General features: G+C 40.6%; 1 protein-coding gene across 1 annotated transcript in view; it reads right to left on the reverse strand.

The window, feature by feature from the left end:
- The window catches only part of LOC149312860 (carboxypeptidase E), a 60,013-nt gene extending 44,170 nt beyond the window's left edge, over positions 1-15,843 (reverse strand). The window contains exon 1 of the mRNA XM_089525558.1: positions 15,432-15,843. Within this exon, the coding sequence (XP_089381684.1) occupies positions 15,432-15,771 (340 nt within the window). The 5' untranslated portion in view covers positions 15,772-15,843. The remainder of the gene's footprint in view (positions 1-15,431) is intronic.
- Between the last annotated feature and the right edge of the window lie 9 nt (positions 15,844-15,852).

A 15,852-nucleotide genomic window follows, 5' to 3' on the forward strand; every position in this document is an offset into this window, starting at 1 on the left:
ATCCCTACCTGCAACTGCTACAAGGAACTGAACCTGGGAACTTTGGACTCTAAAACATCTGGCTCAATCATGGATATCACTCTATCTCCAGTTCAGCTGCACCCTAGATACCTAAGTGATACAGACTGTATATAACTATCTCCCATACAGCTAATGCAGCTAACATATACTAGGTCTATTCAAGTGCATACTATTTTATGCTTGATATTACAGATTGAGTCTCCCTTATCGGAAATGCTTGGGACCAGAAGTGCTTTAAATTTCAGTTTTTTAGATTTTGGAATATTTGTATATACTGTACATAATGAGACATCTTGGAACTGGGACCCATGTGTAAACATGAAATTCTTTTATGCTTCATATACACTTTATACAAATAGCCTGGAGGAATTTTTATACAAGTTTTTGTGCATGAAACCAAGTTTGTGTTCACTGAACCATCAGAAAACAAAGATATCACTATCTCAGCCACCCATATGTGGACAATTTTGGATTTTGGAATATTTCTGATTTCAGAATTCTGGATAAAGGAGACTTAACCTATAAATTTATCAAATACAGCACTTCCCAAAGATTTTTCTAAGGATTTAAGCAGATCTATGCTCCTGACAAACCATAGGACTCTAAGCTGCCCAAAGGTCTGCTGTATCATCAGAAAGACATTATCTTGCCATGTTTAAAGCCCAGTTGGCAATACAAATGAATTTAATTTGAAAGAGCTGTAAGCGTAAGTGAAATGATGTGAGGGGCAGCTTCACCGGCCATATATTAATCTATAAACAGACTTCCAATGGTAATGGTAAATCTCAATTTAAAAGGCACACACTACACGAAATAAATTAAAATGGCCTCTCTTTAATTCCTTGTAGATACTGCAATTACTAAATCTGACTACAGCTGCAGGCAAACATTTGCTTCCCCACAACTTTTCCAGATCACTTATCCTAACGTATTTGTTGACAAGTTGATGTAATTAAGTGGTTTAATCAAACATCAAGCTTTCTTTTTAGATGGCACTTTGGTATTTCTCCTCTAGTCTCAACAAATTTTTAGCCTCTGGACAAAGCTGACAGAGAAAAAAAGGAAACATTAATATAACCCCAAAATGTATACTTTGTGCAAATATTCCTATATAAACATAAATTTCCTGTTTTATATTTGTGTATCAGGTACTTGTTTCTTGGGGGGAAATGCTATACTTGGTACATTTTTCTTGGGAAAATGTTGGGCAGTCAACACTGCATTGTTTTATATAACCTTGAACCCTTCACTGTTTTATTGTGTTCATGTTTTTAAGATTCGTGTTTAAGATTTTTACTTGGTACATTTTCATTTGAATGTTCTTATATAACCTTTACGAATCAGGCACAGTAGTGCATGGAGAAATATCACAGTTAATTGATCTACCAAACAGTGATGCCTTTATTGGTCAACCGAAAATAATGCACAACATACTTATTGCAAGCTTTCAAAGCTGCACTGGCTTCTTCATCAAGCAAGAAGTTACCAACCTGAATTTGCTAAATGGCCAACACAGCTACCCCTGCATATTTTCTGGTTAATTGATTTCTAGCTCATTCTGTGATTTATAGCTGCACCTTCCCCAAAAACTACAATCATAGGAATTACAAATTCACAGTAACATTCTTGATGGTTATATGTCTTCTTTCATTTTAGGGTTTCAGAGTGACTGTTTGTTGGTTTGTCCAAAATGATGGTGCTTTTGAGATAATAACATAGGGGCAGTACAGACGGGTGGCTGGAAGCTGCTCCTTCCTGCTCCGGATTGGCACCAATCTGTGCCCCAAAAGAAGCTGCTCTGGGCATGATGGCAGCTGGGAGACAAAACTAGGGCTAAGAGCATCTGGACGCTCAGCCCTAGTTCGCGTACAGGCCGGCATAAAGTACCAGTCTGTACTGCCTCATAGACCACTGACAGTACAAAATACAAGTCATTAATGTTGCTTCACTAAAGGAAATCATGCTACATAATCAAAATGGCAAGATTCCACTGGTTTTATTATAGTAATTATTTTGTCAAAATATGGTGGTGAACTTTTTTCGCACAGGGCTCCCAGCATTGCCATATCAAAAAGAAAAGAAAAGAAAAGAAGATTAGTGAAGCTTTCTGCAGTGTTTAGATGAAGTGGGGAGCAATATGTATCTCCCAAATGTCTGATTGTTTTGTGGTTGATGATATTCTGGCTCTGATATTCCAGCAGTGAGGGGAAAGACAGAGGAACAACACTGTATGAGAATTATAAAGTATCACAAGAAATGTACAGGCATACCTCATTAACAAAGACTCTGACTAAAAAAACCCACCCTTTTTACAAAGCTTTTACACCTTATACATCTTATATCTAGGGGGTGTTTTTAGTAATATCAGCACTGGATGGATGGTGAAGGAGGACTTTATTGTTGTTGTGTGCCTTCAAGTCGTTTCTGACTCATGAAATCCCTGAAGCAAACCTATCACAGGGGTTTCTTGGCAAGCTTCTTCAGAGGAGATTTTGCCATTGCTATCGTTCAAGGCTGAGAGAGTGTGACAGTCACTTGCCCAAGGTTTACCAGTGGGTTTCTAGAGAATCACAAACATTCAGTTTGGTTTGCAGAAGCATGTCTGTTTTAAACAGTGCAATAAAGCTTAACCTGGGAAAGAAGGGGATTGTACTCAGCCAATCTTACTAAAGCTGTGTGTGCTTGCCTACAATGGGCAAGGCAAACAGCAGCTGCCTCCAGAATACTTTACTCAGCATGTATGAACAGAGAGAAAAGGAGAGAGCAGATAAGTCACCAGCTAATCATGGCATGTTTTTTAAAAAGCATAGATCTATAAATTTGGTCACTAGAATGGAAATAATAACCAAAGCAAAGGCTGTTGAAAGAGGGGGGGAATCTCTGGATATATTTTGAAAGAAGTCTTCAAATGGTCTGACAGTGAAAAATACCAAGACATAATCCCACACTGTATTTTTCCAAACTATGGCAAAATAAACCCTTTAGCCACCAGCAATTATCCATTATTATCCAGTTAATATTCTTTCTAGGTAGAAAAGTGGGAGACTGCAAGCAAGAGTGAGGTTAATTTCTAATGACAGCTGAAGTAAACAGAGCCACCACTACTGCAGAAAAACTAAAGATAACCAACTATTAATCATGTTTCTACATAATTAAAATGGCACTGAAGCAAACTAATAGAAAGGCTTAGAAATCTATGGATTAGTGAATCAGATAAGATCTCCTCATTATGCAACCACTCTCTCAACACAAACACACAGCTTACACATGACAAAGTACTTGAACAATCTTGGGTGAAATCTGTTGCACGAGTACAAAATATAATATTAGCAAAAACAGAGTAAGAGAAACATTCCTGGTGTAGTACATAATGGTTCTTTTCTAGTACTCTCATCAAGATATGAATTTAAATTGGCTATATTTCAACATAAAGGGCTGAACTCACTCTTGTCTTTCTTACACTCATGCTAACCTCATGAAAATCACCTAATGTAAGATATATAGATCATATTGTTTGGCACCAAAGACACATTTCTTAAATATAATCTGATGGGATCTGATTTTGTTTAGAACAGGATATTGCTGGAACTCTACATCTGTTTCTACATTCTTGGGAATAATGACATACTATAGCATAAGTCACTGAGGGGAAAATAAGTGGAAATTCAAAAGCATCTGATGTAAATCTGAAGTGAAGAATAATGTGGGCCTTATTAATAAACCCTTAAGAGTATAACAACGCCCACATTGGAGTGTAAAGGGGTCGATTAAAGCAAAACCACTTCCCAAATTGTCACTGAAGAACACATATCTAAATTTTTATATTTCTATTTTTTGTAAGACTTAACATATTCACAGATCGTAAAAAGTGGAGTATTAAACAGATGATACTTGAAGAATTTACTTCAACTGTATATGTGTCTATTCACTCACATGCAATGACCACATTGAAACATGCACTACAGAGGTTTCCTGTGGCAATGATATGTTTCTCTATTGTACATTAATTCTTTTAAGGCATCATTGCCCTCTTTAAAAACTTGTTAACCTGGTAAGCTCCATTGAGAACAAATTAAAAGCAAACGGCCTGGTTCTTTTCAGAATGGGGCTGCACCTTTAAATACTGCCTACGCCAGATGGTCTTGGCATATAAAGCAGCAGGAGACAACATTTTAATGCTGCTCAAACAAGCATCTTGTGCTAGCTGCAGACCAATGGTAGCAGCCTCCATCTGCTAATCCTCTCTGTAACCATAGCAACTTCTATTTCAGACAGTTCTTCAGCTTTCAAGTCAAAGGAGTCTGCGTGAGCTCAGCTCTTTGCCAGGGTTCTAACACAAGCAGGTACATTTCCTTTTGTAGCAGAAAACCATAGTTCAAGAGATATTCTTTATCCCTAGCAAAAGATCAGAGCTTGAATCCATCTTTCCATCCCAGAGTTTGCTTCATTATCTGTTTCCATACAGTGTCCTTTGTTTGAATATGAACATAGAGCTCCACTGATATCATCTTTCCCCTTCCAAAACATATTCAATTTATAGTTTTGGGGTGTGTGTATGGGATTTTCAGGCGATGAGGCCGGGTTCTAGAAGAGTTTATTCCCTACATTTTGCCAGCAGCTGTGGCTGGCATCTTCAGAGAATGCTACCATGGAAGCCCATTATTTTCTATGCCTGCATTCTCTGAAGATGCCAGCCACAGCTGCTGGCAAAACGTAGGGAATAAACTCTTCTAGAGCATGGCCTTATAGTCCGAAAAGTGCAAAAAAAATATGGATGCCGGCCATGAAAGCCTTTGACTTCACATATTCAGTTTGTGTCATGGAATCCTTAGCTAACATAAGCCAGTTTGTAGGCTACCATGCTGTTTGCACCTATGAAGATTTTCAGATCAGTGCTTAAACACTGGTAAAAAGCTGCTAAATCGTTTAGGAAGCGCATGTGTTTCAAAGCCTGATGCACTTCCTAAATATCGGGATCATCGACTCCCCTCCAGCATCCCTCAATCATTTGGGGAGAGGCAAATTTCTGTGAATGCAAAGTTTCTCATAAGAGAAGAAAGCATTCCATTTCCTACACTACATTGTGGAGGGAATGGTCAGCTGTCAGCTCAGTGGTAGTGCCCAATGTATTCATAGCAACACTGACAACATGGATAGATTTCTAAGCTTATAAGAGCAATACAGTGGCATGTTCACACACAACAGTGATGCATGATTCTTCAGAAACTTGGTTTATCATGATTACACTGTATATTTCTGCATGAAACCTCTGAACTGTATTTTGCTGTATGCACCCTATTCACTTCCATTGTGCTACTCTGTATAACTCGAACACCTAAGGTAATCAGACACCAAGACATTTTTGTGTCAAAATTGGTGATCCTAGCTTGTTCCTCCATTTCCATGTCAAGAACAGAAAGCAAAGTAAATTATTGGTTTACAACTCCTGGTTTATTTGGAAGCAGCAATTCAAAAACTCCCGTTTGACCACTTTATGCTTTTGATTTCTTGTTGTTAAAAATCTTGACTCATAGTTTCAAGCAGACCAGTTCTACTTATTGCGCCTTATGCAAAGGTATTGGATAGAGCTGCCCAGAGAGAAAACCTACACAGTGTGACAATACACTGGGCCCTTCTTATCCACAGTCTGGGTCTGTTTACCTCCACCAAAGATGTGAAAAACCATGGGAGCTCAAGTCCATATTAGTAAATTAGCAGCAACGTGCACACATGCCCATGTCAGTGTGCTCAGGGGTGGATGCCACCATTGGCTAGTAGGGGGTGGGGTGGGGTGGTCTGCAGCAGCTCCAATCCATAGATGGCTAGTCCGCCAATATGGCAGACTTATTGTACAGGTGATAGGAAGTCATTCTGAGCATCAAATGTTCATACACAAGGGAAAAAATAAAGCAGAGAAGGCGGTATTAAGAATAGTCCCACTTATGGAGGCATTACCAAGTCATGCTATCTATGAATGGTAAACTCATTCTCTTGATTATACCGTATGTACTTGACTATATGTATAGGTCGAGGGCAAGTTTGGGGGCCAAAATTATCGATTATGATATGATCCATGGTTAAGTTGAGAGTAAAACTTAGGGACATGTAACAAAGGATGTAAAAGATGAAGCAAAGGAAAATGATGACAAAGAACCTACAAAATTCTGGCAGGCATAACTGTTTGTGCTTATTCTAAAGGATGGATGGATGAGAGAGTAGAGAGGGTAAGTGCTTCTTTTAGGTGCTCCTAAAAGACATCTCCAAGCCCCCATCCTCCACTGTTCTGTTTAGGTCCTGTAAATTCAGACCTATGTCCTCCCTGATTGAATCTATCCATATGGTTTGTGGTCTTCCTCTCTTTATTCACTCCCCTCCCCCCAAAAAATTCCAAAAAGCAAAGCTTGATTTTGCCATTTTATATAAGGGACAGCAATTTCCTAAACCATTGTATGTAATGAGAATAAAGCCTCCATAGATTTTGGTATCCACTGGGGGTCCTGGAACCAAACCCCAGTGGATATCAAGGGCCTGCGGTACATCTATATTTTGTACTTTGATGTTGACACCCAAGTACAAAATATTATGCACCTCAGCCCCACTGCTATTCCCAAATCCCCTAGTATGAGAGAAAATATAAGATCACATTTGAAGTACTAATTGGCTCTTCTGCAACAGTTCTCAAAAAATATGATCACAATGTCTTATCTTGCTCAATGGAAACGTTTCATGTTTTCATGTTTAAGCACTGCAATGTCCACAGACCCAGAATCTCTGTTTTCCATCCATCTTAAACTATAAGAGATAAAACCTTTGGATGAACCCACAAGTATCTGAAATCATGTTAAAGCAATGCTTTAGAATGGCAATCTCTTTCTTTGAGCCAATTTTTTCCTAAACTCTATGTGCTTTGATAAGCCTCCATTTAAAGTTAAGTCCAAAACACTTCCAAAACATTCTCTTTTTCTAAACAGAACTGACATTTATTGCCAAGTGCAGGAGGTACATCCTCTCTCTCAAAACAACTATTAAAAACCACTCATTACATATATGAGCTTACATTTTTATGGCCTCAACAGTTTGAAAAGGTCGGCTACATCAAGTCATGGGTCAACAAGGCCCTTTGGGTATGTGAATAGCTTGGGTAACTTACATTATTTGGCTGCTGCAAAAGACTAATACATGTGGTCAACCTAGCACTCTCCAAACTAAAATTCCCATAAGCCACCTGACAGCATGGCCATTTCATTGACCATTTCTGTTCCAAAGTCTGACTGCAATCACAGTCTCCTGTCAAACACTTTGAAAATATTGTGTGATGAGTGTTCAAGCCTCACGTCTATTGTAACATCCAAGTTAACCTTGAAATTACCTAGAACTATGTTACACTTTATCACTGGCAAGTTAATTTTAAAACATTTTAAGTTCTTTCTTTCTCCAACACTGACTTTCAGATGGCAAGTGTCACTCAATTTAGAAGTCCTTTTCCATTCTGAAACTCCAGAGCCCATATGCTTCTCCTTATTTCAGATACTATAGTGGTATGCAAGTACTCATTGCCAGATATGCCCTTAGTGCTCCTCTTCATATATTGTGGCTTATGTCCTGTACTGCAGGGATCCTCTAGACATTTGGGCCTACAACACCCACCAGTCTCATCCAGCATGGCCAATGAATGATAAGGTACAGGTGAAGCTGTAGTGTGGAGGACCAAAGGTTTCCTATCCCTGCCTTTCTGGTTACATTCAGAGGTTCATCCAAGAGGAATGGCAAACAATAATATTTTTTTGTCCCACACTCCAATCATACGTACTAGCTTCTTAGAAGGAATGGAACCATGAACTAAATCCCAGCCTGGATACCTGATGCAATGTGGGATATAAATACCCTTTTACTCACAAAACATGGCAATTTGAGGACAAAAGTACTCTCTTATTTGGGAACCATTCTACATGTTAGGCAGAATGAGTGTGAAATATTTGGGAGCAAGTAAAGGGTGGGTAAAATCACTAAAAATGTAAGATAGGTTGAAGGACCAAAAGATGGAGATCAGACAGTGTACAGTGTTAAAAAGTAGGCTATGGTGAGCTTTTAATGGTGGACAAGCTGAGCAAAACAAGTCTCCTGATTCTATCTATCTATCTATCTATCTATCTATCTATCTATCTATCTAATCTTCAGGTTAGGCACCACATCAAAAAGTTTAGCCTAAAGATTAAGCTGCACAATTATTAGAAAATCATTCATTTTGCTCCATTTCCTTTGTAGCATAATGCAAAACATTCATTGCTGGAAATGAACACCTGTTTAAACTTTGACATGTGTTAAATAAGCTGCCGTATAGTTAAAGAAACACACATACTAGACCTTTGGCATTTTTTTTATTTTCATAGATGTTGAAGCCAAATTGAAGAGCAGAATAATGCACTGTAGTATGCATATGGAATTTCTCATAGTAGAAAAAGAAAAGTGAGATACAGCCACATGCTACATATTCATAAGCACCAACTAATCTATGACCTACAACAGTTGTACAAGGAATGATGCTCACAAATTCCATTCTCTTCAACTTCCACAACTTTACCTCTCCAAACTCTAACTCTGGTGGGAAGGAGTACAGTAGTACTCAACCATCTATTAAGTGAAGAAGTTAGGTCTCTCTGTGAGTCCATACATCCTCACTAGTTAAGGCTTCTAAGAAGAAGAAAGTGACACCATGATAGCCACCCTTGGCATAGGGGCCACTACTGGTGAACCATAATCAAATGCTGTCATTCTAAAACTCCACAACAGAATGCACCGACAAAGCAAATTTCCATGAATGAGAGATGGGAGTTTTCCTCTTCCTACTTTTCTCATGCCATACTTCTATAACCTGGTTTTTCAGTACCTGTCACAACCAATCTTCCTACTCCATTGCTATCATCCTAAGTGAGCAAGCAAACATCAAACTAGAGCAGAAGAACTTCTGTAAATATTCTTTGACATGGGTCCATCTCTTCTAGCAATGCTACCTAGCCAGTTGTCCTGGTGGGGGCATCACTAGGGGGTACAGGGGTGTGCAGCCATGCTGGCCGTATGATCACCTGAGTTGTGTTACAGATGAGCACCTCTCCCTACAGTTGGGCACGACTTGACAACCTTGTCAAAGTGAAAACTTTACCTTTATACCCCTAAATCAGATCCCCTCCATTTTGAAAAAAACTCCCTGCTGGGCCTAAAATAGGACAGAGTTGCAAACTAGCCACCCTGGCCTCTGGAGGGGCAATTGGTCATTTGTAGACCCACCCAGACCCATAAAGTGGACAAATCTCTGAAAATGGAAACTCCCTGTTATAAGGAACTGTAACACAGCAGGGATGAGGAATCTGGGAACAATCGTCCAAAAAGGTAGCTTTTCCAAGCTCTGCACTCAAGACAGATATATTGGTGGAAATGCAGGATGCCTTTCAAAAAGATCAGACTAGTTCCCTGTATGATTTATTACACCTCTCATTTCTCTCTACATACTTTCACCAGTTGCCTGAGTCAATGAAGATTGTGCCTGCTCCTATCTGGTTAGTCCTATTCCTTCCTTAATACAAAGTTCCATTTTTGGATCTTGCTAAAGTCAGATGGATTGCTTGCTTTTATATTTATGTCAAGGATTTTTATGGGCCTCTCAAAGCACAAGCTGACATACATGATATGAAATGCATTCATGCATTTTCTCCCCCACAAAGTAAGATATACATGGATGTTTTAGTGGATGTTTTAGTGGATTGGCTATCTCTATCCCCTTTTGCCAAACTTTCTCCAAAACCAGCCAAGCACACAGCATTTTGCAAGTAGCATTCCAGTTCAGCGTCACATTGTAAATCAAGTAGAAAAGCAACAGCTGTATTGATCTGTACTTGCTAAGCTTTCAAGATGATTAAGAACAACAGAAACCCATTTATATAAATATAGCTTCTCTATGAAATCTAAGCTTCCTGACAGCAGACATTCATATTTTACAACTGCAACAGCTGACTGAATTTGTTATCACTCTACCAAACTTAATCAGTATCCAGCAGAATACAAAACTATCACTCAGCTCCTATGTATGCATCAGTGATAGCATACAGTTATTTTAAGAACTTAAGTTAACATGTTCTTATTGGTACATGATTTTTAATAATGCTGGAGGCTATACTGAATGTCAGTTCTGGGAGAAAGGTGTGATATAAAATCAGAATTAATCTAGATAGTTAAAAACTAATACATCAATAAAAGCAAGCAACAAATCCAATAATTCCACAATTGATAATGCAGCAAGAATAACCTCTGCAGAAACTGACCTTCTCAGTCAAATCCAAACTTCTCTTGCAGTCACTATGAGGCACCTAATTATTCCTGAAGTAGCATTTTCAGACTTACTGTTATTTGTTTATTAAAAGTGAGGTGTTCAAAAAACACCTGAAATTCAGAGTGACCATAGTTTAGTTAACTTCCACAGTCTGGGATGAAATTAGAAATGTGACTTGATTTACAAACCTGACAGTCCACCCCAGTGGTGTAACTAGGTTTGGTGTCATCCAGTATTGCAACTCATGGCATCACCCTCATGGACCTCCTGGGAGGAGGGTGTGGATGGAGAAGAGGACATCTCTCCAGAGAACCCAGCATCCTGCCGCTGGTGAGACAGCAAAGATGGGACACTACCCTGAGCCAGAACAGCTTTTTAATGACCTTTGTACCAAGTTTGGAAACTTCAATTATTTCAAAACACAGCAGCCAGATTGATATCACACCAGCATTAAAATCACTTCACTGGGTGCCAATTAGCTTCCAGGCAAAATACAAAGTGTTAGTTATTACCTCTAAAGCCCTACATGTTTTGGGTCCAGGTTACCTACAGGATCACCTTCTCTGGTATAATCTGCCTCATATACTCACATATATTCCTCTGACTGACAGTTACTTCAAAAGGCCAGGACTTGATTGGCAAATGTCACTCAAATGACATTTTCATCAGCTGCACCTAGACAATGGAATGACCTGCCAGGAGAGATTTGACAGCTGAATATGATGTGTGAATTTAAAAGAGTATTAAAGACCTATCTCTTCCGGCAAGCATACCCAGTTGATTTGAAACTATGAATTCTAAACTGCCATTTTAAATTTTTTATGTTGGATGATTTTAAGGTATTCTAGGTTTGTATGTTTTAATTTAACATGTTTAGTTCAGTTCATCTTTATTACGGTCATAGACCAGCACAAACATAACATGTTAAAATGGTTTTTGCATGTTTTAATATACTGTACCCCACCTCAAGCCTTGGGCAGATGCAGGTAAGAAATAAAATTATATTATTATTATTATTATTATTATTATTATTATTATTATTATTATTATTATTATCTCCAAAATGTGGTGTATTGATTCTGGAATGCATGGCCATGCAGAACGTAGACACTGGGATGCATCCAGCACTGAATGCCCACTCCCCCCAGGATGGAGTCTAAGTGGGAGCCAGCCATCTCTCCTTTTCATTACATCCCCCAGCCCCCAAAACAACAATTCCATAGGACTGGGAGAGCCTCTGGAACCAGTTGTTTGGTATTTCCTCAGACTGCAGAAGGGAGAGAAAGAGTAAAAATTTCCATTAACATGTTTGAGACATCACACTGGATTTAACCCCTTGAAATGAAGAGATCAATAAGGAATCCATCTTTATTCAAATTTTTAAAAGGTAATTTGATCAATGAAATGCTTTATCCACTGGAAAATGTACACAGGTAGAAAGAGTAGGAAAAACTGCAGATGGATAGACTCAGTCAAGGAAGCTATGGCCCTGAGCCTGCAAGACCTGATTGGGGTTGTTGGTGACAGGGTGACTTGGAGATCCTTCATTCATAGGGTAGTTATAAGGTAAAGTTGATATCAGTTCACAATAGCAACAACACTGATGGAAATTTTGGGTAAACTCAAAATCTTAAAGAGATCTTGTAGCACCTTTGATACTAACTGAAAGAAATAAATTGGCAGCATGAGCATTTGTAGACTTCAGTCTACTTACACAGATGCATCTGAGGAAGTAGACTGAAGTAGATGGAAGTCTGTGAAAGCTCATGCTGGCAATATTTTTCTTTCAGTCTCAAAGGTGCTACAAGATCTCTCTACATACTTATTCTATAGACTAACACGGCTATATCTTTCAATTCTATCAAAATCTTAAAAGACTTTTGTGGCAGTTTACCAAGGCCCCTTTGCAGATTATGTGTTTTTGTACAGTGGAGCTTACAGTTAAACATTTTGATAATTCACAAATATGATCAACATTGCTCAGCATTTCCTTCTTTCCATGATTTGCATAAAATCTCTCACAAAGATGACACAAAAGCCAATGGGCATTTCCCCCTTAACATGTTAGCCCAAGCGAATAGAGATCTTAGCTGAAGAGAAAGATAATGACACCCAAAGCAGATGAGTCATAGTCCCAATAGCAATGCCGGGCTAACAGAATTGACAATGTTAATGGAGAAGTAGGATGATTAAGCTTAAACCTGCTTGCAGATATAGGTTTTAATTGTAGGTGCTTTTCAATAGGTCATGGATTTTTTTTTTTTTTTTTTGCTTTTATGTTTTAGTGTAAATATATTTTATAGTTCATTTTCAGTAAGCTTTAGAAAACAAAGCTAGAATGAAGGATGGAGATACAGTATGTGTATAAAGCCCCATCTATTTTCAGCATGTAAGTAATTGTTCATGGCAGACAACATGGTATTTTAGGAACCTCAAACCTCTTTGAAGTGATCAGGACATAATCCAGACCAGACCACATCTGTACCTCTGCACAATTCACGGCAAAGGAAAAATCTCCAGTGCCCTGTGCTTTAGATCTTCAAGCTAGGGAAAGTTAAATCTGTCGTTATAACCTAATCTCATTCGATCGTTTACAAGAAGATTTCTGTCATTCTCAAGATCCTTATTCATATAAAACTAGTGCTCACCACTCTACACATGTTCCTGAGTATCATGTTTCATCATTCTTCTTCCCTATCAGCAAGAAAGGTGATGTTTGAACATTCAGTATAGAAACTGCCATATATATATATATATATATATATATATATATTACACTCAAGGCATTCAATGCTGCAAAATACCTTGCTGACTCCTCTAGCAGATCTATATTATTACAACTAAATCTGTGTCATTATATTCCTATTGCTTTTCTAGTGCTAACTGTTGTATGGTTCTTCAAAAACAACAACCACCTTCCTTTCTTGCTTATTTCCTGTTTTTCCCCTTGACTTTAACTCATACAGTTTTGCAGACTGCAGGTAATGTAGTCACCAATGCCAACTAATGACTGAGCAAGACAGCCAAACAATACAGTGGCACATTATGTGTACATCTTATCGTATCTTTAGGCTATAGCTCCTTCCAAGGAAGAAGGAAGGCAGGAGGCAACACTGTACATAGCAGAAACCGCTTTTGCAATGTTGAGGCATACAATTCAAATGATCCCACTATTAATATGTTTTATTTTTTAAAACAGGCTATAAATCATCTGAACAAATAATGTGTGCCAGGCTGAATGCCAAGTACCCTGGGTAAGGAGGGCTTAGAGTGCATCTCCCTGCAAGGTACACTGTTTATCACATGGTCTCTGGCTGGTTTCATATGCTGTATTGTAACTGTGGTATGAACCAGTACTAGGGGAAAACAGTTTATTGGATGGGAACTGTGTATTTGTGTGTGTGAGATAGAGAGGGACAGAGGGAGAGAAGAAGGACACACACACACACACACAGATGTGATTAGTTAGCATAGGGTGTATTGATCTCCATTACAAGCCATTGGTTCTCTAAATACAAGGAATGAAGACTACAATAAATCATGCCAAAATAAATTATAGTAATCTTCAAGGTACCACAAGACTCCTTTCCGTCTCCCCTCCCTTTTCCTTTCCTTTATCCACCTTTTTACAAGAATGAAGACCGAAACCTTCCCATGAATACTGCACTGTGACTCATTCCTATGTCAAAGCACCATGTTCATTTCTCTGACATCAGATGCAGGGATGACCCAAAGTATTTAGCCGACAGAAGATGCAATACCTCCCTACCTCTCTTTCCATTCCAACCAGGCTGGCAGGTGAATGTTACATCAGTACCAACATTTGTGTATCTCACACACACACTACAACGGGGGAACTGGCTGATTTAGACTGTGCGAACAAACTGTCTGGTACACACAAGTCTGTCCTCCAAGGGAGAGAAACAAGCAGAGGTTCAGGAGGAAAGGTCGGAGGGGCTGTCACCGATGCCTCCTTAAGATGTAGAGTAGGCCCTGTCCAGAAAGAGAATTCACTTTGAACACCATCTATTATTAGATAGGAAAGTCTTCCAAGGATATATCAAAAAGCCTCAACATCCCTAGTCTGGGATCTTGATTCTGCTTCTTTACTGCCTACCTTACAAGGATGGCTTCTAAAGCCAGGCCAAACGCCAACAGCCATGTAGGCAGAGACTCTCAATGCCTACTGCCCTGGAAGGTTAACCTGACTGGCCTATGCGCTGGGCACACACTGGGTGCCACCTTTGTCTGTCCTATGCCACCCGCCTCCCTTCTTCTCAGAGCACAGGAGTCCTGGAATAGATCCTCAGAGCCCAAGGGGGAAATACAAATGCCCCTTGAGGGAGCAACTGGGAAAGTTCAGGCCAAGGAGAGTGACCCTGGGCACAGCTTTCCTTCTCCCCACCAGGTCCGAGCAGGAGGGCCAGGCGTCCTCCTTTCCCAGGACACGTCCTCCATTTCAACCTCCTCCCAGGAGGAATGCCAAAACGTCCTCCCTTTGGAGTGGGACTCAGAAGACAAACTGACATCTATGGGGCTTTTCTGGGGTCGGGTCCTTCGTTCTTCTTCAATGGCCCCCATTTTACAGAGGACATCTGGTCACCTTTTGCAGAAAAGGAGGACAGCCAAAGAGGAGATCTGCTCCCCTTGGGTTGGGGGTCTGTCCCCAAGTGGGGGAGGGTGACCGGACGTCCTCCTTTCCCAGGATGGGTCCTCTATTCCGACCTCCTGTCCAGGAGGCAGGTCAAAAGGTCCTCCCTTTGGAGCAGGGCTAAGAATTGAGTGGGATGGATGGATGGATGGTTTGATAGATAGATAGATAGATAGATAGATAGATAGATAGATAGGGGTGGGTTGACAGATATGGCTGGCTGGATGGATTCATTGATAGAGGTGGACTGACAGATGAATGGCTGGATGGTGTGATGGATGGATAGAAAGAGATGGATGGCTGGATGGATGGGTGAATGGATGGATGGATGGATTGACAGCGAGATGGGTGGGTGGGTGTCCTGTCCCTCCGTGGCAGTCCTCCCAGTGGCCCAGCCTGGTCCCTGCCTGCCTGCCTGCCTGGTTCCTTCCTTACCGGGCTCGTGCTCTCCGGGGTTGTCGGAGATCTGGATGGCCAGGAGCTCCCTGCCCTCGAAGCTGCGTCCGACGCTGTAGATGCGGGCGATGGAGGGGCACTGGAGCCACACCGAGACCAGGGCCTCCCGCAGCTCCGGGTAGCGGTGGTACTCGAAGGAGAGGCCGTCCTCCTGGCTCAGCCGGCGCCGGCGGTTGGCCCCATTGGGGCTGATGGGGCTGACGCTGGGGCTGATGCTGGGGCTGCTGCTGGGGCTGGAGGCCGGGGCTGCTGGGGGCTCCTGGCCTTGGACGCCCCAGAGGAGCAGGAGCAACGCCCAGGCCCTGCCGCACCCACCCATCCCTGCCCCGGCAGAAGGAGAAGCAGCAGGAGGAGAAGGAGGCAGCCGGCTGCGTCCAAGGAAGGAAGGAGGCTGCGCGAC

The sequence above is a fragment of the Sceloporus occidentalis genome, unplaced genomic scaffold, assembly GCF_023333645.1.
Source record: "Sceloporus occidentalis isolate IW3139 unplaced genomic scaffold, rSceOcc1.0.p SCAF_5, whole genome shotgun sequence".
Taxonomy (NCBI): Eukaryota; Metazoa; Chordata; class Lepidosauria; order Squamata; family Phrynosomatidae; genus Sceloporus; species Sceloporus occidentalis.